Source organism: Clarias gariepinus, chromosome 20, assembly GCF_024256425.1.
Source record: "Clarias gariepinus isolate MV-2021 ecotype Netherlands chromosome 20, CGAR_prim_01v2, whole genome shotgun sequence".
NCBI lineage: Eukaryota > Metazoa > Chordata > Actinopteri > Siluriformes > Clariidae > Clarias > Clarias gariepinus.
Window position 1 is genome coordinate 16,833,681 of NC_071119.1, and position 21,693 is coordinate 16,855,373.

General features: G+C 36.4%; 1 protein-coding gene across 1 annotated transcript in view; it reads left to right on the forward strand.

Annotated features, from left to right (window-relative positions):
• Window positions 1-19,048, forward strand: part of ndrg2 (NDRG family member 2) — a 46,306-nt gene extending 27,258 nt beyond the window's left edge. The window contains exons 2-16 of the mRNA XM_053479680.1: window positions 2,106-2,193; window positions 7,525-7,566; window positions 7,672-7,777; window positions 8,540-8,660; window positions 9,647-9,709; window positions 10,576-10,636; window positions 11,404-11,490; window positions 11,598-11,654; window positions 11,754-11,857; window positions 11,934-11,972; window positions 12,076-12,127; window positions 13,600-13,647; window positions 13,768-13,803; window positions 13,927-13,978; window positions 16,206-19,048. Of these exons, the coding sequence (XP_053335655.1) occupies window positions 2,125-2,193; window positions 7,525-7,566; window positions 7,672-7,777; window positions 8,540-8,660; window positions 9,647-9,709; window positions 10,576-10,636; window positions 11,404-11,490; window positions 11,598-11,654; window positions 11,754-11,857; window positions 11,934-11,972; window positions 12,076-12,127; window positions 13,600-13,647; window positions 13,768-13,803; window positions 13,927-13,978; window positions 16,206-16,369 (1,101 nt within the window). The 5' untranslated portion in view covers window positions 2,106-2,124 and the 3' untranslated portion in view covers window positions 16,370-19,048. The remainder of the gene's footprint in view (window positions 1-2,105; window positions 2,194-7,524; window positions 7,567-7,671; window positions 7,778-8,539; window positions 8,661-9,646; window positions 9,710-10,575; window positions 10,637-11,403; window positions 11,491-11,597; window positions 11,655-11,753; window positions 11,858-11,933; window positions 11,973-12,075; window positions 12,128-13,599; window positions 13,648-13,767; window positions 13,804-13,926; window positions 13,979-16,205) is intronic.
• Window positions 19,049-21,693: the final 2,645 nt, after the last annotated feature.

Consider the following 21,693-nt stretch of genomic DNA (forward strand, 5'->3'; position numbering starts at 1 on the left):
TAATTATAGCATCACCTAGTGGTTGAACAGCACAGGGGATAATTAGGATTTGATCCTCAACGTCTACCATTAATGTGTGTGTGTGTGTAGGAGTGTGTGTGTGTGCGCGCGCGTTAATTAAGGATCAAGAACTTGATCCCGTTTAGTGATACTTAAGTTAAAACATAACTGATATACACATTAATTTAATTTTTGTCATGAAAAACAAAATAGTTTACACATTTTTTTAGTTTAATATAAAAACGTTAGATATTTAGTATATGTGCCCGCGACTTTCATTTATTTGCATACTTATAAGTGGATTTTTTTTTTATGTAAAAAATGCACTATGCCATCTGTAGAATTTTTAATCAAGGTGTATATTTTATTTAAATATTTATTTATTTTTAATTATATGGGCATTTTCTATTTAAATTTAAATTTCGCATATCTTCTCTTCACGTGGCCTGATTGTGATGAAACAAAGCCTCAAGCTCGGCCAAATAAACCTGTGAAAAGCCTATTAAAATGTATAATGTACAGACATGCCAACTTTACAGTTTTATTATATGTATAGATATATGTGTAATATAATGTTTTTAGTCACAAAATTAAATTAGGAGAAAATTTCACAAAAATACACAGATTTTTTTGGATACATTCTAACCACATGCTAACCTTAAAGTCACTTTAAAAATCCCTTTCGTCCTAGTTGATGGCTCCCAGTTCGCAGGTTTTCAGGTGTTAAGGGACAAACCCAAAAGAGTCGGGAAGTTCTGTGGAACCATGCCCTAATTAGTGCGGCTAAGGAAAAGTTATTAATTTCTTTTATGACTACTACTACTATAATAACTACTACTACTAATAATAATAGTAATAAAAATAACTGTGCTTTTCAATATTGTTTGTTAAATGGCTTAAAAACCGTGATGAACTTTGATTCATCATGCAGGTTAAACAAGTTTGCACAGCGGTCTCTGGGTTGAATCTGATAAAGATCCTCGTGCTGAGTTTGTTTTTGTTATTCAATGCCCTCTTCAGCCTTTAAGGTCACTGTAATGTAGCTTGATGTTGCTGCATGACCTACAGCTCCATCTGGTGGCTGTTATTATTTTAAATTCATGACAAAACGCACAAGCAAATCAAATCCAAATTTAATTTTCCCCATACACGGCATGATATGCAATAAAAAGCTTATCATATATGTTACAGCATTATTTGTTAGCATTTGTCAAAGCAGTGGACTGTGTTGCATTGGTAGAGTTATTACAGCTCTTATGGGAAATCATACTGTCAAAGTAATCTGTTTAATATGCAAGAGATGTATATGTATTTTTATTTAATTTCATTTAGTATTTTTTAATGAATAGTTTTTTAGATGTAATGCATTGGAGCAGGAAGGACAAGTGAAAGGTCAGAGAGAAAAAGAGATACTGTGGTAATCGGTACCATTTGTGCTGCAGAGATACAGAGGCTCCCCTGAGGCAACAACCATTGCAACACACAATCTCTCTCGCACACCCACACTAACACACACTTTGCTAATGCCATGTCAGCACGTTTGCGTGACACGGTTCACTCTTAAAAGCATGTCTTATTTTTCATTTTCTATTTTTTTCACGGTTAAAATGTTATCCGCTAACTTTGAAAGATAATGAAAAATAAGGATTGAGGATTCTGGTTAAGGTTGTGTAATGCCATGACTGGTGTCCTCATTTCTCTAGGCTTGCTTTGGTTTAATGCCTATTAATTCACACCCGAAGTTCAGAGTTCTAATTAAAACAAAAAAGAGGGAGGAAGGTGGGGGGGGGGAGGGGGATAATACCAGTAATGAATTATGCAAGTCCCTGTGAGTGTAAGGGTAATCTGTTTGATGCAGTGTGTCATGTGTTTTTATATCTTGGTGTGGGGATGTGATGTCATCATAAGAATGGAAATATCTGACATAAAATAAAAAAGTAATATATATAGTTCCATATAAATGTATAAATTTGAAAATGTGGTTTTTGTAATCGAACTATTTTGTTATTGTTCGATTACTGTGGTTGAGTCAGGTGAAGGAACCTTGACAAAGGTGTGTGAGTGTGGTGTTAATGTTTTTTTTTTCTTGTCGCTCTTTTTTAAAGGACACAGAAAGGACTTACAATGACTGAAATTCAAGAGATCATCATGGAGGACAAGCCTTTACTTACGGGTCAAGCAGACAGCATGAAGGTCACTGTCACACACACATGCACACATTCAAAAAATATTACTGCCGGCCTCCAGTCATTTACACAATAAATATTTCAGAATGTTAACTCTGACATATTTAAACCTTCCGCTTTCTTTATCTGCACGATTACAGTAGATTTTCATCATCACATCAGACCTTTCTGATGTCAAGGTGGATATATTTCCGCAGTGGGAGCTTTTTGGTCTGCGTCATTCTTGCATTTTAAGTCACGCATTGCTTTCGCAGGCTTGTCAGCATCAAGCTGTGTCGTCAAGAGCTCAGCTTCCGTATAAGGCTTTTTCTGTGCTTTACGTACCGTGAGAATTGTATGTGCTAAACAAAGGTTAAGTAGAAAGATATTGATTTTGAGCTCTCTGGAGCCACCTGCTGGTAGCTTGTAACATTGAAAGACTCACTAGACATGCAGTATACGGTAGTAATACTGTAGCAGTTATTAACATTTAAAAAAAAATGTTCGAAGCCACAGCTGTGCACTGTAATTATTTGTATACAAAGACTGACATGACTGCTGTATTTCTGGAAGTTTTTTTTTTATGCTGGACAGCTTTCATATCTGATTTGTATGGAATTCCAAAGTGTTCAAAATTAAATAAAAAAATAGGACATGATGAAATAAATAACTCTATGAAAAAATAAGGCACTTACATGTAATATGAGAATGATATTGTGAAATAATGGAACATATTTTGATGTTCAAAAAAAGCTTATTATTGTGAAATATATTGCACTCTGCAAATTATTTTCCCAATAACAGAGAATACTGCAGAGGCATTTTATTTAATTCCTGCCTTTTTTTTATTTCAAAATGTAATTTTTTCAAAGTCAGTTTTTATTTAAAAATCCCGTTTTTCATGATGGGCCTTTTTATTTCATAATGCGACTTTTCAGCAGAATGAGTCGTTTTGTCAATCAGCGCCAGTGGGTTGGACCTACGCGTGCTAGTCAGTGGCAGGACTGGCCGTCTGGAGCACCGGGCGTTCTCCCGGTGGGCTTCTGGTCAATGCGGTCGGCCCAGTCAGTACTTAAATTTATTTTAAAAAATGACGGAAACTACAATATTGCATCTCTTTTTTACGCAGATAGATGAGTGCGTTGATCATACGGGCGCCACTGATAAAGTGCGTGTGCTTTGTAACGGCCAAAACCATGTTGTATATCACATCATGTATGTATAGTATGTTGCCCTTTATGAGTTGCTGTGCGTGAGGAGATGTTTGTACGCGTGAGGAGGAGAGAACAGAGTAGGAGCTTAGCTGTGCTGCTCCCGACCGAAACGCTCTATTGTTTTACCCTTATTTTTTACTTTTACTGTATGTTTTGTATTATAATTTTGTGACGCTGAAAAAGGCTGATAAAGGTTTTGTGCTGAATGCTATTGTTGGCTCTGAGCTCTTTTTTCCCAGCTATCCGGCCCAAAGCGGCACAGTTTGTGTGCATGCAAATGTATTGTAATCTTATTTCATACATGTTCTGAAACCACGCCCCCTTTCACTTTAAATTTACAGAGGGAGAGAGATGGATTATTTCTCGACACAGCAAAGAATAAATAATTGCCATGGATGAAAATTGAAAAAAAAAGAAAAAAGAAAAGGTGGAGCTGAAAATTTATGCGACAGGAAGAAAAAGCTTTAAAAGCAGATGCTATGAAATTCTTCAAAAGAACACATTATGCCTTTGGCGTGAGGGGAAATTACAGTTCCACAGGCTCTGACAGCTCTAACATTACGGTCAGGGACAGTGAGTCTGGATCCAGCAAACTCAGGGTCAGTGATGATGATGACCAGCACCTCTCCCGTTATGTACTCGAGCCAAGTGAAAATCAACTGAACAGATAAACTAAACTAAAATCAGAGGCAGCATTAGCTTGGGCTAGTAAACTTACTCATTTAATTAAAATCAGAGGCATATTGTTGTAGACAATATGAATTCAAAATAAGGGAAAAATATTATTTTGAAATAATTTTGACTACAATAATAATTACTAGCATGAGCTGATGCTGCTACTGATTTTATTTCAGCTTTCCTGTTCAGTTTGATTGGCATCATTTTCACTCTGGTAGAGAAGGGAAGAGGTGTTGGTCATCATCAGCAGGCACTGGTTCATCATCACTGACCTGCAGCACTTGCAGCTTACACTGATTGGTGTACACTTGCTTGCTGATACACTGAGTGGTGTATCTTACACTGATTGCATCAAGATGATTCTCCCTGACCTGCTAAAATATTGTGTTTATAGTTTTATATGTTGTTTGTCTTAATGTTCTTTCCTTTGTTTTACAAATATGACCCAATATACACTACCGTTCAAAAGTTTGGGGTCACTTGCAAATTTCTTTGTTTTTGTTTAGTGATTTTATTTTCTACATTCTAAAACAATACAGAATTAGAATGCAGACGAGAAGTTTGTTTAGAGTTATCAGCCTGAAAAATGACCAATTAACAGCACCTCAGATTAGAGGCGTTATGAAGTCTTTACAGAGCATACTGTAAGTAGCAGACACATCTCAATATCAACTGTTCAAAGGAGATGCATCTTTGAACGCCTTCAGCATTAGAATGCAGACATTGTAAATGTCATTACATACATGTAATACATTGTACATTGTAAAAATGAATAAAAATCAGGAACCATCATGGAGTTAGAAAGTGACCCCAAACTTTTGAACGGTAGTGTATGTTCAGTGATACTTTAAATAATATACTTAAAAAGCATTTATTTCTGTATTGCGTTATATTTTTATAAGTTGTGTGCTAAGTCAAAAGTCACGGAAGATGGCGGACTGGTGTAAACTTCAGCCAGTTCTGCTCATTTTAGCAGATCAGATAGAGAGGGATAATTTACCAGTAGACACTGTACTGCCACCTACTGCATAGAATACGTATTGCACCATTAGACCTAAGTCGATACTTCATGCGCTATTACTTACGTCTGAATAAATGAGCAATCAATCACACAGCTGGCTCCGCCCTATCGCTCTTGATTGACAGAATGACTCATTCAGAATGACTCATTCATCGTGAAAAACGGGATTTTGAAATAAAAAATTGACTTTGAAAAAATTACATTTTGAAATAAAAACAGCATGAATTTAATAAAATGCCTCTGCAATAATCTCTGTTATTGGGGAAAAATAATTTGCAGAGTGCAATATATTTCACAATAATAAGCTTTTTTTTTTTTTTTTTTCAGAATATGTTCCATTATTTCACAATATAATTCTCATCTTACATATATGTGTCTTATTTATTCATAGTTATTTATTTTATCATGTCCTATTTATTTATTTAATTTTGAACACTTTGGAGTTCCATAGATTTGAAACTAATTTATAAAAGACGAAGTGTCGTTCGAAACAATTGCATCTTCTTTTTTCATTTGTGTCCAAATCTGTTTATAACATTAATCACCAGTAGAGGTCAGTAGAGGTTGGTTACAGCTCTTTACATGCTCTTTAGGGCTCTATGTAAATTTTGTCCTGTGGTGATGGAAAATTTAAATCATTTTAGCGATTCGGTTTTTTGAATCTCAACGAATCTTTTTTGAGTCATTTAGTAAATTTCGTTCTTTTGATCGAAATTAAAATAAAATGTTGCATTTTTAATAAAAAGACCCAAAAACTGTTCAAAAGAACGAGTGACTCGGAGTAGAAGAGCCGTTAAGAAAGAATCACTCATTTCTGTTTCCTGTACGTAACCTACGGAGGTTTTGCGATGATTTGCGCATGCGCGCCCATGTGAAAATGCACGAATCACTCTCCGAGACGACTCGTTCTTCTGAGTCACGTTAAAGATTCGTTTAAAAAGAACGAATCAATCATCAACGACCCATCACTACTGTCCTGTTTGTAAGCAGTGTTAGCTTGACGTGGTGTCCATCTTGGGGATACATGAATTGCTACACAAAAGAATATACCTTTTTTTTTTACCTCACTTTTCCCCCTCCCCATTTAAGTATTTAAACTTATTTGTATAGACTTAAAGCAAATCATGACACTAGAAGAAGGCAACTTGTATTTCCAGTCTCCAGTTTTTTTTTTTTAGTTTCTAAAATCCTTCTATTATAACATTCACCATTACCTTTCCTACATAACATGACGGTATGTCATTTTCTTGTCTCTTCAGTCCTTTCTTATTTATAGCATGATGCCTGAAAATGATTCATGTGATTATTTATAATAATAAGCGCCAAATTATTCCTTCGAAACCACACACACACCTCACTAGTCTAAAACTAGTGCACTAATGAATAAAGCTTTTGATTGGAAAGTTGTAACATATGACACTGAGTCTGTAAGTCATGTTCATTATATATTTCAGCCAAAACTCATGAATTAGTGACCCTAATAAATAGTAGGTTTTTTTTTTTTTAGATAAATGCACAGGTTCATATTGCAATTTCAATTTCTGTGCAATTAATTATGCTGAACTTGCATACACATAAGGTTGTCTTTAAAATAGAGTATGTACTGCTATGTTTTTCAACCATTATCCATACAGGGTTCAAGCATTTTTTTTCTCCTGTAATTAACCTTAAATTCTGACATTTTACTTAGATGGTAATGTTTCTCTCTCTCATGGGAGAAAGGATAAAATAATGATCAGTTCCATTTAAAAAGTAAAAGCAGATGACTTTCCTCTTTATGGGCCATGAGTGGTCCTAATTAGCATAAAATAATATAAAAAAAAGATCAAAAGGGAGAAACACTGTTGTTTTAATTAATGAGGCAGATCAATAATGAAAGGAATGCTGTGCCAGCGCATATCCCCAGGTGAAAAATACTGTCTGGAGTTCAGCAACTCTTCAGTTTTGTTAATTTGCTTATTCAATCATATTATGTAAAATGTTTAGCTGAAGGCAGCAAATCAGAGCAGACAACAGCTTTAAATCTAGACCTAATTTCTTTTTCCAGAATTTTTTTTTTTTTTGCTGTAATTATCCACTCTTGTGAGAGAAAAAACCGAATGATGCGAATGGAATGTTTAAATACTTATGGACCCAGAAGTATAGGTTTCAAATAAACTCCCTGAACATATTTCACATTCTGAATACATGTGTCCTACCCGCTAAAATATGAAGATCCAATAGCCATAAACTAACCATTAGTAACAATTGGAGAGCTTTAATTTTCTTTTTTTTTATGTGAGTACATTGCTTTAAAACTTATTACAAAAAATACAGGAATAGTGTATAGTGTTTTTGATGAAATGGTTATAATTGGTTATACAATTATAGATGTTCCAGATTGTGTTACAGCTTTACAGTGTTGATATAAATGATAAAACTTTACTCTCCCTCTGTTTTTGTGTAGGACGCTGAGATTGCAGCCCGAATATTACTGGACCGGGGTCAGGTAAGAAGCAGATATAAAGCTCTTAAGTATTTATCGGCTTGTGAAAAGGTAAATTATAATCCACTTAATGCACATCTTTAATATGGAGTTGTGTGTATGGTTTAGGAGTACAATATAGAGACCCCACATGGTTTGATTCATGTGACCCTGTATGGCACAGGAAGTACTCGGCGGCCAGCGATACTGACCCTTCATGATGTGGGAATGGACAGTGAGTTCATGTCTCTCTCTCTCTCTCTCTCTCTCCCACACGCTCTCTCTCACACGCTCTCTCTCTTTTTCTATTTCTTCTCTCATACACATGTACAGTATATGAGGGACAGCAAGGCTAAATAATTTACTTAGAATGTCTGCCTCTTAATTATGGACTTGTGTGTTCAACAAATAATGACCATCATCGTGATTATTTGGTATCTTTTTGGCACATTTGTTTTTTTTTACTAAACATGTTACACAAAATAAAGCAATGCAAATCAAGGCTTAAATGCTGAAATCCCACTTCTATCCCGCATCTACCTATGACCTAAGTCTACTTAGTCAGTGTCTTATATAAAATAGGAGTAATCATGTTGCCTAAAATGGATCTTTGGAGAGTAGAAAGGGTGGAGGTGTTTTTAAATTTTAAGTTTTATTTTTTTACAGTATAAACCACTGAACTTGGGTTACTATGTGGAGTTTTGCTCGTTCTGTCCATTTCTACAGTTCAGTTCTCCAGTCCCCCAACCCCGATTTTGTGTTTGATGGTATATGTGCATTAGTGTCGCAGGGAATTATATAGAGAAATAAAGTTACTTGTGTAACTATCTTTTGTTATTATGCACAATCAAAAGCCCCTGTTTGATTTGAACATCCCTTATAAAAGAGAATGGCTTTCACAGAATGCACAGGAAGCAGAGGTAGAAAACTACTGAACATTTTATGAAATTGTATCATGTAAGTATGTTCAGTTTATTTCGATCTCTCTTTCCCGTAGGTAAGAGTTGCTTCTCTTCTCTCTTCAAGTTTGAGGAGATGCAGGAAATTGTGAAGAGCTTCACGGTGGTTCACATAGATGCCCCAGGACAAGAGGAGGGAGCTGCACCCTATCCTACTGGGTAGAGTGGGTCTGGGTGTGCAGTAGGGGCTGCATTGTTTAGTCGAATAATACATTCACAAGAACAGCATGGCACTTGGTAAATGAAGGTATACTAGTCTTAAAAATCTGCCAAAGTGTGACGATTTTGCTGGAACGTTAAAAATATTATATCGGTTGAATAGTTAAATGCACAACATCACTCCCACCTGCTCTGACCCAACCGTGTAACTAAAATTCTTGCAGCTCTGCACAAAATGTGGCTTTTCATCCAGACTGGTATTTGGATGGTACTGAAACTCCACAGCCTGTTTGTTGGAAAGGTTGCACTTTGTTTAAACATATTCTATTTCTCATTCTTAAATAATAATGATAATAATAATAATAATTCCAGTGCCCCATAATATTTCATAATTTTCCAATGCCACGCCCATCCACTTGCACAAGCAGCGTATATCGAGTAGAAGCTACTGTATGAACTGTGTGCTAACCTTTTATTATATTAGCTTAGCAGTCCTTTCTAACTCCGAAATGATTCAGCCTGACATCTTTTCTGCACCAAGATTGGGGTTACCAGGTTACACCAAAAAAAGAAAATCCTGCCCAATACCTAGTACTAGACAGAGCACGACAAGATCAGATCAGGAAAGGAAGAAATTAAGAAAAACCAGACTGGACAATGAGTCTGAGACCTACTGCTTACACTAATGCAGCTTACCAGATGTCATTCGCCGTTAAACAAAAGCTTAAGGGAAGGATAGAAAGAAAAAGAGAGCAGCATGTGATATTTAACACATTCATGTTAAAAACACTATCAGGAAGTATCGAAGTAGAAAAACCCTAACATTGACCTATCTTAATGCTAATAAATAAGTTGCACATGAACTTCAACAAAAATCATCAAAACTTCCTGGCATAGCAAAACTTAGGTCTGTTTAAGATTTCCTTACTGTAACCTACCCCTACTCCCAGCATTTAAGCGATTGTGTATTTATTTTTTCTTCTTAGGTATAATTATGTCTCCATGGATCAGCTTGCAGAAATGATCCCTTCAATCATACAGTTCTTCAAGTAAGTCGATCAGTCAGCGATGAAATTCTGTAACAAAAGAAAAAAAATCAGCTGTCATGACCATAATGAGCTAAACATGCTGAAGAATTCGATTTATGTCCTTTTTACACTAGCCCTAAAACCCTCCACAGCAGCTATTTGCTTTGCGGTCTCTTTTTTTGGGGTTGGTATTCCAGTCGCACCTTATATTTTCTTTGCTTAAAGGGCGGAGGGACTGATCTGATAAGAACCGAACAACAGAATTTACCCAGAAGACATCTGAGGTTACAATTGTAACTCTTTGCTTTCTAGGAACAGCGATTTCAAGTGTAGTTCACACACTTTCTCTTCTCATCCTGTCACATGGGTTTCTGTTACAACTACAAATTCTTTTATTTATTTTTTTTAAGCAGAAAGAGATGGGCCTCAGCAGTTTGTCCTTAGGCTGGGGTGTGTCAAATTTCCCAGCCAAGGTGCAGTATATTAGTGATGATCAGACATTCTAAATATAGAAACAAGCTCGATATTTGGATCCACCTACTTCAAGGCCAACTACCCCAGCTTTGTAATTACAAATTGCTGTAAAGGATACAAGTGTAAATATCAGCAGTTAATTTACTTTTTATTTCATATTAGTGTTGCTGCCTAGGGTATGTTTAAGGTCTATAGCTAACCACCCATTTTTTGCAATGTAAGGCCAGCTAATAAGCTCCACTTATAAATGTTTTACCTGCTTTGCATTTTATTACAAAACCTGAAAGTCTAGCATTAAAAACTACCCTACATGTTTTATAACACAATTTATATTTCTGTCCACTGGGACCTGCTGCATTAAATACCGTATTGAGTATTGCTTAATAGTATTGTCTTTGTTTCCATCGGTGTAGTTTCCGTTCTGTGATTGGATTTGGAGTTGGAGCAGGCTCCTATGTCCTTGCAAAGTTTGCAGTAAGCCTCTTTCTCTGTATTTTCCTTTTTACTTGTATACGTCTAGTGAGGTTTTTGCATCTTGGCGGGATTAAAAACAGGCTTTAATTAGAGATAAACAGTAATGTAAAATCATAACAACAACCATTATTTGGAAGATAACTGTTTTAAATATTAACATTTTTTTAAAAGTTGAACAGCTGGATAGATAAATAATAGATATGTGAATCACCTGAGACCTCCTACTGTAGGATTACGAGTAACCCGGTTTGTGGGTTTTCCGCAAAATGCGCAAAAATGTAAAAAACAAAAAAAATTTACTTGATAAATGTGAGTGTCATGTGATCACAAGTGTCACGTGAATCACAACTATGGTTCGTCAAAGTATGCTTGTAATCCAAGGTTCCAAGGTTTTCAGATTGTATTAAAATTCTAATAAAATTTTGCAAATAATTCACTCTTACCACAGGATGCTCTGCTATGTAAATGGTTTAAAGTGCATCACCTGTAGGATTACAGAGAATCATAAACATTTTACCACCTTAAATCCAAACATATAAATAAAAAAGTCAATGTGGTGATGCATAAATTGGCTCTTAAAAGAGTCGTACATAACCGGATAGATTTCCCATCTTGGATGGTTGGAAAGATAGATAAAGATAAAAATAAGATTAAGATAAGTAAAAGATAAGATTAAGATAAGATCAGAGAAGAGCCATAGTGTCCTGATAGTGTTATTACACATGCATTTTGTTTAGTATATTTTATCATTTCTCTTTCTCTCTCAGCTTAAAAATCCAGACTCTGTGGAAGGTCTCGTTCTGATAAATATTGACCCGGATGCTCGTGGCTGGATGGATTGGGCTGCCCAAAAGGTGAGTTTTTTACTTCACCCATACAGTCTTTCCAATAAGATCCACTCCTTTTTTGTGTTGGCTTTCTGCTTACTTTACTTTTTGTCTCTCTTAATCTTTTATTCCAGCTTAGTTCACTGACTTCCTCACTTGCCGAGCAGATTCTTGGTCACCTCTTTAGTCAGGTGTGTGTGGTTGGTGTTGTGTTTTTTTTAATGTAGTAATCTATCTAAATCTAGTATTGTTATATTATTTGTTAAATGATGATGTATGCGCACACGCAGGAGGAGAATTCATCCAGCACTGAGCTTGTTCAGGCACACAGAGAGAGGATCTCAACAGCTTCTAACCTGACGAACATCGATCTCTTCTGGAAAAGCTACAACAAGTACATTCTCACTCTTTGCCTTTTTCTATTTCTGTCTCTGTCTCACTATTCGTCTTACTCCTTATTTGCCTTTCAGTCGCAGGGATCTAAACATTGACCGTACCAACTCTTTTAAGTAAGTTTTTAAAAAATGTAACATAATAATAATAATATTCATATGGTTTGGCAAAAATAAAAGTATTTTATTATTATTATTATTATTATTATTTTCTTAATAGATGTCCTGTCCTGCTGGTGGTAGGGGACCAGGCACCATATGAAGAAGCTGCAGTAAGTCCTTTTTACATCTTCAAGTTATTTTTACTTAGTGACATACAAAGTGTACATATTAATACTTTCCTTCTTTTTTAAAACCTTATTTCTGTTTACTTTATACGTGATCATCACAGATAAGATTTTGTGACCTGGTTAAGGAAAAAAATTCACAATCAATGTTGACGCACAGTACTGTACAAACATCTTGAGCCCCTCCTCATCTCTTCATATTAAATTAAATGATGTAGATTAAATTAAGGAAATGGGAGCATAATGTTTTACTGCGACAGGCTGCCTAAAGTTAAAATAAAAAAATGTAGTTATTTAAGTAACATCCTCAGCAGCAGCCTCATTTCCCCTCGTTTGTTTCGACAACTCAGCATTTAGCATTACCAGTATGTATATACTAATGGAATGCTATAAAGGATTAGAACAGCTCTCTTTTTACTTTTCACTCACTTATTCACTTATTGTTGCGGGGGGCTTGGAGACTGTTCCAGGAGATTTAGGGCACAAGGCAGTGTACACGCTACGGGCAATTTGGGAACACCAATTAGCTTAATCTGCGTGTCTTTGGACTGTGGGAGGAAACTGGAGTACCCGAAGGAAACCCACCGAGTGGGGCCATGCAAACGCCATGCACACAGACCCGTGGCGGTAATCACACCCGGAACCTGGAGGTGAAGGGCAACAATGCTAACCACTAAACCACCATGTGCCCTCTTCGTGCTTTGATATTAGAAAAAGAAGAACCTTACTGAGATGTTTTCATGGCTTTCAAGCCAATCTAACATCCAATTTGTATTTTTAACGAAAATAGTTTCTAAAGTCTGTTTTGTAGTCATTTATGTTTAACATTTAGTTATACAAATTTGGATGCCCCAGAATTTCTTCGCAATAATTTCAGTAAAGACCCTTTTCTACATTTTGTGGTAGAGAACTGTGTCACAATTCTTGTTTGTAGTAATGGCACACATATGGTAAATATTATTTTCACTTGACCCACTTCACTTGTACTATGCTGGTACAATAACCCCTTCGTTCTCAACTGCAAGTGCAGGTTTTACATGTAGTAGTACTTCCGTAGTTGAACCGCGGGGATGGGCGGGGAACGGGAGGTGGGGGGGACATTCCTCAGTAGGATAAATGACAGTAGTTGCATACAGTCCATTCACAAACAGCTTGTCTTGTCTTGATTTTTTGCTTCTAGAGTTACAGTGAAGCCTTAAATCTTTGTGTCATCCTTATTAACACTACGTATCAATAGAAATCTATTATTTGATTAGTCACCTTCATATTGACACACAAATAAAATCACAGAGTACGGAAGCAGGCTTAATGAGCTATTTAAATTCAAATCCATTGGAGTGCATTGGATAAACAATGTAAAAATGATCGAGATCCTTTATTAGAATGTTTCTTCTGATCCCATTAAATTACTCTACATTGGATCTAGAATCCGAGTCATAAAGATTTTTGTTCATCAGGTGGAGTGCAACAGCAAACTGGACCCAACTACAACTTCATTCCTGAAGGTGGCATTAGCTTTGTTTTTCATTTCTCTGTTAAATACTATTAAGCAATCGATCAACTAATCCATGTCATGCATTGTGTTTTATAATATTTATTCAATGGTCTGTCTGTGCTCTTCATAGATGGCCGATGCTGGTGGGATGCCGCAACTCACTCAAGTAATACATAATTTATTTATTTTTTTAATATTGAGCATGATCCACAAAATGAATCTATTGAATTTGTAAAAGTGTAGTAATGCAAATGGTTTTGCTACATTATTCTTAATTTCCTCTCTGTAGCCCAGCAAGCTGACTGAAGCATTCAAATACTTCATCCAGGGGATGGGATACAGTGAGTAGTTTACAGTCACAACAATGAGATTTGTCTGAAATTGTTGGTCAGGAGGTGTTGAATTAATTTTACAGCTGTTTTACAAACCAAATGTTTTTTTATGTATTCTAATCTAATATCATTCCTTCATTGACAAAACTTACTATGATCAGATTGTCTCTGATGAGCCAGCCGAGGGCGATGGTGGCAAGGGAAAAACTCTAATGTGACAATACGAAGAAACCATGACAGGAACCAGACTCAACAGGGAACCCATCATCATTTGAGTGAAATAGATAGCAGGGATTGTTGTGCATTCATACTGTGTTAGGCAGCTAGAAGTTTAATATAACATGTTGTCTTTAAATTGATATGGAGTCCAGTTTATTATTGGAGGCTCAGGTAGACTGGAGAAAATTCCAGTCCTGAACTATTGGAGTTACAAGTTCTCAAAGAACAGCTGTGCGCATCAGTCGAGGGCAGGACCGTCTTCATGGTAACGTGGTAAAGTGGAAGCATAGAAAAGCCTATACTGTACATACTGTAAAGTGAATATAGGAAAAAGACCTTGGTAAGCAAATGAATTTCTAGTTGTCTTAATGTAAGTGAGAAGAAGAACCAAGTGGTCTTCTTTTATGAAATATAAACTGCATTTATAGATGGATACATTTTTGTATTCTTTACTAAATTAAAACTTCTACAGAATAAGAGGAACAAAACAATTCAGTATATGCTGTTATGGGAACATTAACCCTTTTAATGGTAACAGTAACTCTAATTACTTGTGCCTTGCTTCTTGTCTGTTTATATTTTAGTTTACAATTAAACCAATTAAAAGTCACCAGAGTATATTGTGGGTGGGACTGGTCGGACTTTGCATGAGACCTGGGTGGGATCGGTCGGACTTTGCACGGGACCTGGGGTATGGGTATCGGTCGGACTTTGCACGGGACCTGGGGTATGGGTATCGGTCGGACTTTGCACGGGACCTGGGGTATGGGTATCGGTCGGACTTTGCACGGGACCTGGGGTATGGGTATCGGTCGGACTTTGCACGAGACCTGGGGTATGGGTATCGGTCGGACTTTGCACGAGACCTGGGGTATGGGTATCGGTCGGACTTTGCACGAGACCTGGGGTATGGGTATCGGTCGGACTTTGCACAAGACCTGGGGTATGGGTATCGGTCGGACTTTGCACAAGACCTGGGGTATGGGTATCGGTCGGACTTTGCACGAGACCTGGGGTATGGGTATCGGTCGGACTTTGCACGAGACCTGGGGTATGGGTATCGGTCGGACTTTGCACGGGACCTGGGGTATGGGTATCGGTGGGACTATGCACGAGACCTGGGGTATGGGTATCGGTCGGACTATGCACGAGACCTGGGGTATGGGTATCGGTCGGACTTTGCACGAGACCTGGGGTATGGGTATCGGTCGGACTTTGCACGAGACCTGGGGTATGGGTATCGGTCGGACTTTGCACGGGACCTGGGGTATGGGTATCGGTCGGACTATGCACGAGACCTGGGGTATGGGTATCGGTCGGACTATGCACGGGACCTGGGGTATGGGTATCGGTCGGACTTTGCACGGGACCTGGGGTATGGGTATCGGTCGGACTTTGCACGGGACCTGGGGTATGGGTATCGGTCGGACTATACACGAGACCTGGGGTATGGGTATCGGTCGGACTATGCACGAGACCTGGGGTATGGGTATCGGTCGGACTATGCACGAGACCTGGGGTATGGGTATCGGTCGGACTTTGCACGAGACCTGGGGTATGGGTATCGGTCGGACTTTGCACGAGACCTGGGGTATGGGTATCGGTCGGACTTTGCACGAGACCTGGGGTATGGGTATCGGTCGGACTTTGCACGAGACCTGGGGTATGGGTATCGGTCGGACTTTGCACGAGACCTGGGGTATGGGTATCGGTCGGACTTTGCACGAGACCTGGGGTATGGGTATCGGTCGGACTTTGCACGAGACCTGGGGTATGGGTATTGGTCTGATTTTGCACGGGACCTGGGTGGGATCGGTCGGACTTTGCACAGGACCTGGGGTATCGGTATCGGTAGAACTGTAAGAGCGGATGAATAGAACTTTCTGTGAGGATGCAAACTTTTACACCCAACTGTAATATGATTACACAAGACCTAGATGGCCACAAAATCTTTATCTAATGTGCATCCTCTCTCTCTCTCTCTCTCTCTCTCTCTTCCCCCCCCCCCCCCTCTCAGTGGCATCGTCCTGCATGACCCGTCTGTCCCGCTCCCGCACCACATCCCTGTCTTCATCGTACTCCCTGGAAGGCTCACGCTCACGATCACGCACTCTTTCCCAGGGCTCCGTTGGTGGAAACCTTCCCCCTAGCCCCTCCAACACAATGGAGGTGTCCTGCTGAAGAGCAAGAGATAGACAACAAGAGAGAGAGTGAGTGGATAGATGGATTGATGGATAGATGGATAAGTGGACAGCCACTATTATTGAGAGGGTCATAACAGTCATATCCACTGATCAAAGTGTAAAGCTAGAAAGAAAGCGACACATAGGGAGAGAGATACTCCTCTTACCAAACTAAATCTCATTCTCATGTATAATTCGCTCATCCCGTGCTTGGGGAACATGAGAGATTCTTAAGGGAAGCGAGCCGGAAACAAGTGACATGGTCAGAGAAGGAGAATAAAAAAAAAAATCCATCTCTCCATCTCTCTGTCAACCTAACATCTGCGGTGCAGGTAGGGGCCTGTAGAGACACCCAGGATGGTAGTGATTATCGATAGTAATACTTCTAGTATTGATATTAATTATAATTAAATAAAGTATATAAATAATTACAATAATGTAATTAAAATCAGTTCACTTAATTTCATGTTAAAAATACAGAAAAAAAATAGAGTAGCAATACTCATCATGTGTCTGAGTTTTTGGTATACTATTCGATGTGTTTGGAGTGGGTTTCTTTCCTTCTTTTTTTATGAATGTATTTGTAATAATCGTGTGACTCTCATACAGGGCCATGGCAACAGGTGTTGGATAAACATTAATGCCTTTCAGTGGCAGCCAGCTCATGTCTTCCATTTGACTTATATGAAAAATCAAAACAAGGTGGGAGATGGGAAACTGTGTGTGGAAAAGAAAGATTGAGACGTTAGTATGTTTGTCTGCTCCAAACTGCATGGTAGAATTGTTAATTTTTTTTTTGTGATGATGATGACAGAGAATATGGATTATGAAATTGTTAAAATGTACAAAGACAAAAGTGCAACAGATAAAAAGAATGAAGTTTTAAGCCTCTGCTACCTTTTTCCCAGCAAAATTAATTTTATTTTAGTATGGCTGTGTCCTACATACATCGTCACACTTAAAATATTACATTTAAATGCTGTCACTCTATTCTCGTAGGATTTTTTTCAGTGTTGACCATAAATGCCCTTATTCAGCAAAGTTGCATCAAATCAGGAATACGTGCAATGACACAGGAACAACTCTGCATCACATTAATGAAAAAGTCTCATGAGTAATGATTTGAATGCAAAAGATCTGCTTCAAGTTTGTGAATGCATTTATTTATACTTCATATGCATGTGACATTTCACAATCAGAAAACAACTATATTCTAATCTCATCTGCTGCTAGTTATATGATTCTGTTTATAGCTTAGATTTAGCACTTCATAAGTCAAATATATAGCAGATTTAACTAAAATTTAAACTATCTGACCCTAACTAATTTGTTTTAAAATTTTTATTAGATTTTTTTAGTGTTGGTATTCAATTGCCAAAAAAATGCTCAAAAATGTGAAATCTGGGCCTTTAAATTAGACAGGGTTTGTGTTCGAAAGACTACACATCCAGTTTAATGTTTTTTTTTTTTGCAATATGCAATACTGTTACTCAAATGAAGAACTGATTATCTAACCCATTTGATTTACATTTATGAATTACAGCCAGAAACCAAGCCCCATTATCCGGACTTTAGCACAACGTTTCCAAATAAACATTTTCTATGTTTATACTGCTCTGCTTACAATATTGGCTCATATTATTACCAATACCAGCATTAATATTCTTTATTCTACTTCGAAGCAAGCATTTTTTAGGATTGTAAAAATGTAAAACCGATTTACACACAGTTTTTCCAGGCGTGAGTTTCATACTTGTATGCCAAAGATGAAAAATAGTGAATAAGGAACCTACTGTAGTATTGAGTGTTTTTTTTATTTTTTTTTTTGGCTTATTTTTTTTATTTTTATTATCAGGTTTAGTCGTATGCAACTTTGAAGAATAAAGGCTAATAATTGAACATTGGGAAAATAGTGACTATCCAGAAATTTGGATAGTTAGAGTTATCTTACACTGACAAATTGAAAAATAACTACGCTAGGATGTGGACATTAATTCCAGCATTTAGGACAAAGGTGCAGCTTCTCAAATAAAATGTTGTTAATCATTTGACATAGGTGTTATCACTATTTTTACTGTTTGGCTTAGTCTCTAACATAGCTAGGCTATTAGTGTTATTAATTAATAATATCTCCCTCTAATGATAATTATTTTGATGACGATGATGATTATGATCTGTCAGCGAATCCACTGCCACCAGACTGTTACTATTAATACATAAAAATAACACTAAGCTGAATTTCAGTACATCTAAAGTTTTCGAGCTAATCTTTAGTCATGTGTAAACATTTGTTGTCTTTTTTTATACTTAATTAGACTAATGTAAGCTTACACATTTCTGATCCAACACACAAATCAATTATTTAGTTTCAAATCAAACGTTGATCGTTAACCGCGGGATATACTGAAACCTTAAAAAAAAGTAATCTTAAAGTAACTGTCTAATGTAACTACTCATTTTAACAAACACAAATAGCTATATCTTTCTCAAAAGAGTCCACAAGCAGATACAAATCAGACGTTTTTCATTTGCAACAATCTGTGTTGCAGAAGCCATGATAATCAGCACAGCACTGCCCTAAAACACCAAATCATTAGACAATTCTCCGTTGACATCCTGTTGAGAGTTTGTGAGTATTTGATAGGCTACATTTGTGTACTTGTCTTGTGCAGGGGGAGGGGAAAAGAAAATCACACTAAAACGCAGGCCTTTGTTCCAATACTGTTGGATAGTCTTGCCAAATTCATTAGTATCTTAGCATATAAATTAAGGGAAATCCCATCTTTAGGTTAATTTAGATATTTAAATGTAGAAAATAAAAAAGTAGAAACTGACCTACATGTGTTACAAAATATCTATAGCAAAGTTCCCTCATGTGAAACACTTCTTACAGTAATCTCCAAAATATACCACCAACCAACATATTAGCACCACATACCAAATACCTCAAAATAATGGAATTTACTGCTTCAGAGTGGGGTTTTACTTTAATTAGATTAAAGGAAAAGGAGTTTCATATGACTGAGTTAAAGCAAAAAAAAAAAAAGTAAGTATATATGAAACATAAATTAAATTGTAAATTTAAAAAAAGCGAATAAAGCAACTGTTCCCCTTATGCTTCAAGTGCTGGGGTCACATTTTTGCATTGTGAAGGAACATCCAAAACAGTATTGAAACACAAGGACTGAATGTTTTTGTTGAGGTTAGTGTTAAAAGTCGGAGCAGAAGAACATTAGTTGCTGAAATGGACATAAATGGCATATGGTATTGTTCAGCCTACTGCTATTAAAGGAATACAAGTACAGGTGTTTGATACAGAGTTCTTTTGCATTGCTGGATTATTATGATTATTATTTTATTTTTTACCAAAAAGATTAAAGGGAAATTTTGCTTTGGGGGGTTTAAAAAGGGCAAAGAATGGAAGCGTCAATGTTTGGACTAGAGCTGTATAATTGCTCTTCCATTAATATTTTATTTCAATTTTCCTTTTTGTTTTCTTTCGGTCATACCATTTTTAATGTTCAGTCCTCCCCGTGTTTCCTGTTGTACTAGGTTACTGTCTCACTGTTCTCATGGCATAAGTATCAGTGTGGTAGCTCTTGTGTAACCTTTTTTTAGCATTAGGATGTGAAAAAGGGGGAATTAACATTTATTAACAAAAAATATATATATGTATAAAATATACAATGCAACTTTCTTGTGTGGCTAATTCTATGTGATATGTTATAAAAAAAAATAAAAAAAATACAGCACCACCAAAATGTTAATAAAAAGGAGGTAAAGCATGATGGGGTGATTTGTCTTATTTAAAGGTGAATTGTTAACTTCATTTGTTTACTGTCTAAATTTGCTTTTTAAAAGCTAAGTTAAAAGTTAAGTATTTCAATTGCCTTTATAAGCTTTGCTCAATATTGTTCAAATACTAGCTATTATTATTATTATTATTATTATTACTACTACTACTACTACTTTTACTAAATAATATAAAAAACATAATAATAATGAATCTTCCCATTGTAATCCTACAATTAGCCTCTGCCAAAAAAGAAAAACTCCATAGATGTGATAGCCTGATCATTCAGTACATTGAGTTCATTAGCTGACTTAAATTTATTGCCACATTACATTGCTGAGTCTAAACCTGAACGATGCCATGTCTAATGTGTTTAAGCCAAGTCAAAGCTATTCACACAGAGGAAAGAAGAATAGATTCCATGTTTCTTTTCATGTCTCCACTTATTCTGGTTTAACTTTTACCTTCTGTTCTTTCCATTAAGTTTAAAATATCATAAATGGCAAGCTAGTTTGCTATGTAAGGTGGAGAATCCATGTTCCACACATCAAGTTTTGCCCAAGTTCAGTAAATTTTTTTCAAGCAGAATGGAAATGACTTGGAATAACTCTAGTCCAATTAAATTGCTTGATCAGAAAATGGAGTATGTGATCACAAGGATGGGTTTTTCTAAGACAATTTATTATGAGCGGATACAGTAAAATTGTTTCGACACAATGAGTAATAACACTGATTATGTCTATAAAACAGATAAAAAAAACAGTTAATTACACTTAATGACTTATTGATTTGAACTTTTGTTGTATGTAAATATCAGTGTTGCAGTATTGCCAGAGAAACCTTTACCTGATGATAATGAAAATGGTACAGAAGAACAAACATCTAAAGTTCCACTGACATCAACCTATTAAAGATATTTACAGTTGACCCAAAACGCAAGCATGGTAGTGTTAAAAGGGCTGACCGTAATCTAAATGTTGATATTTCAAGTACAATTTACAAGGTTTTCAAAATTATTCAAGATAAAAATAGTAATAAACAACCCACATAATGCAGTATAACACTAAAACAGTACATAAAAAAAAACATCAAGGCTAGAAATGGTACAATGTAAAGTTGCTATGGTTTTAAGAACTAGTTAAAGTAATAAAATAAGATTGAGTTTTAACATGTTATGTAAAAGTGTCTAATGGAATTACAACAAACAAACACATGCAATATTACAATAAACAATGACATAAATACATGGTTTTCTTTATACAGTATAAAGACTAATTTTATTATCAAGCCTCTGTACCTACCATATGCTGGACAGGGTTGTGATGAATCTTAAGCTGGATCAGCAACACTTGCAACACTCTTATGCAATATTTCTTTGAAAAAGGAGCACTATTAAGTACTTCACCAAAATTTGATGTAATCACAACATTATTACAAAAATGATTAGAAAGAATATATCAAATAAATGTGTTGGAATGTTTAAAAGACTATACTTTTACAGTTGTACATGTTCACCAGTCCTTTCCTAC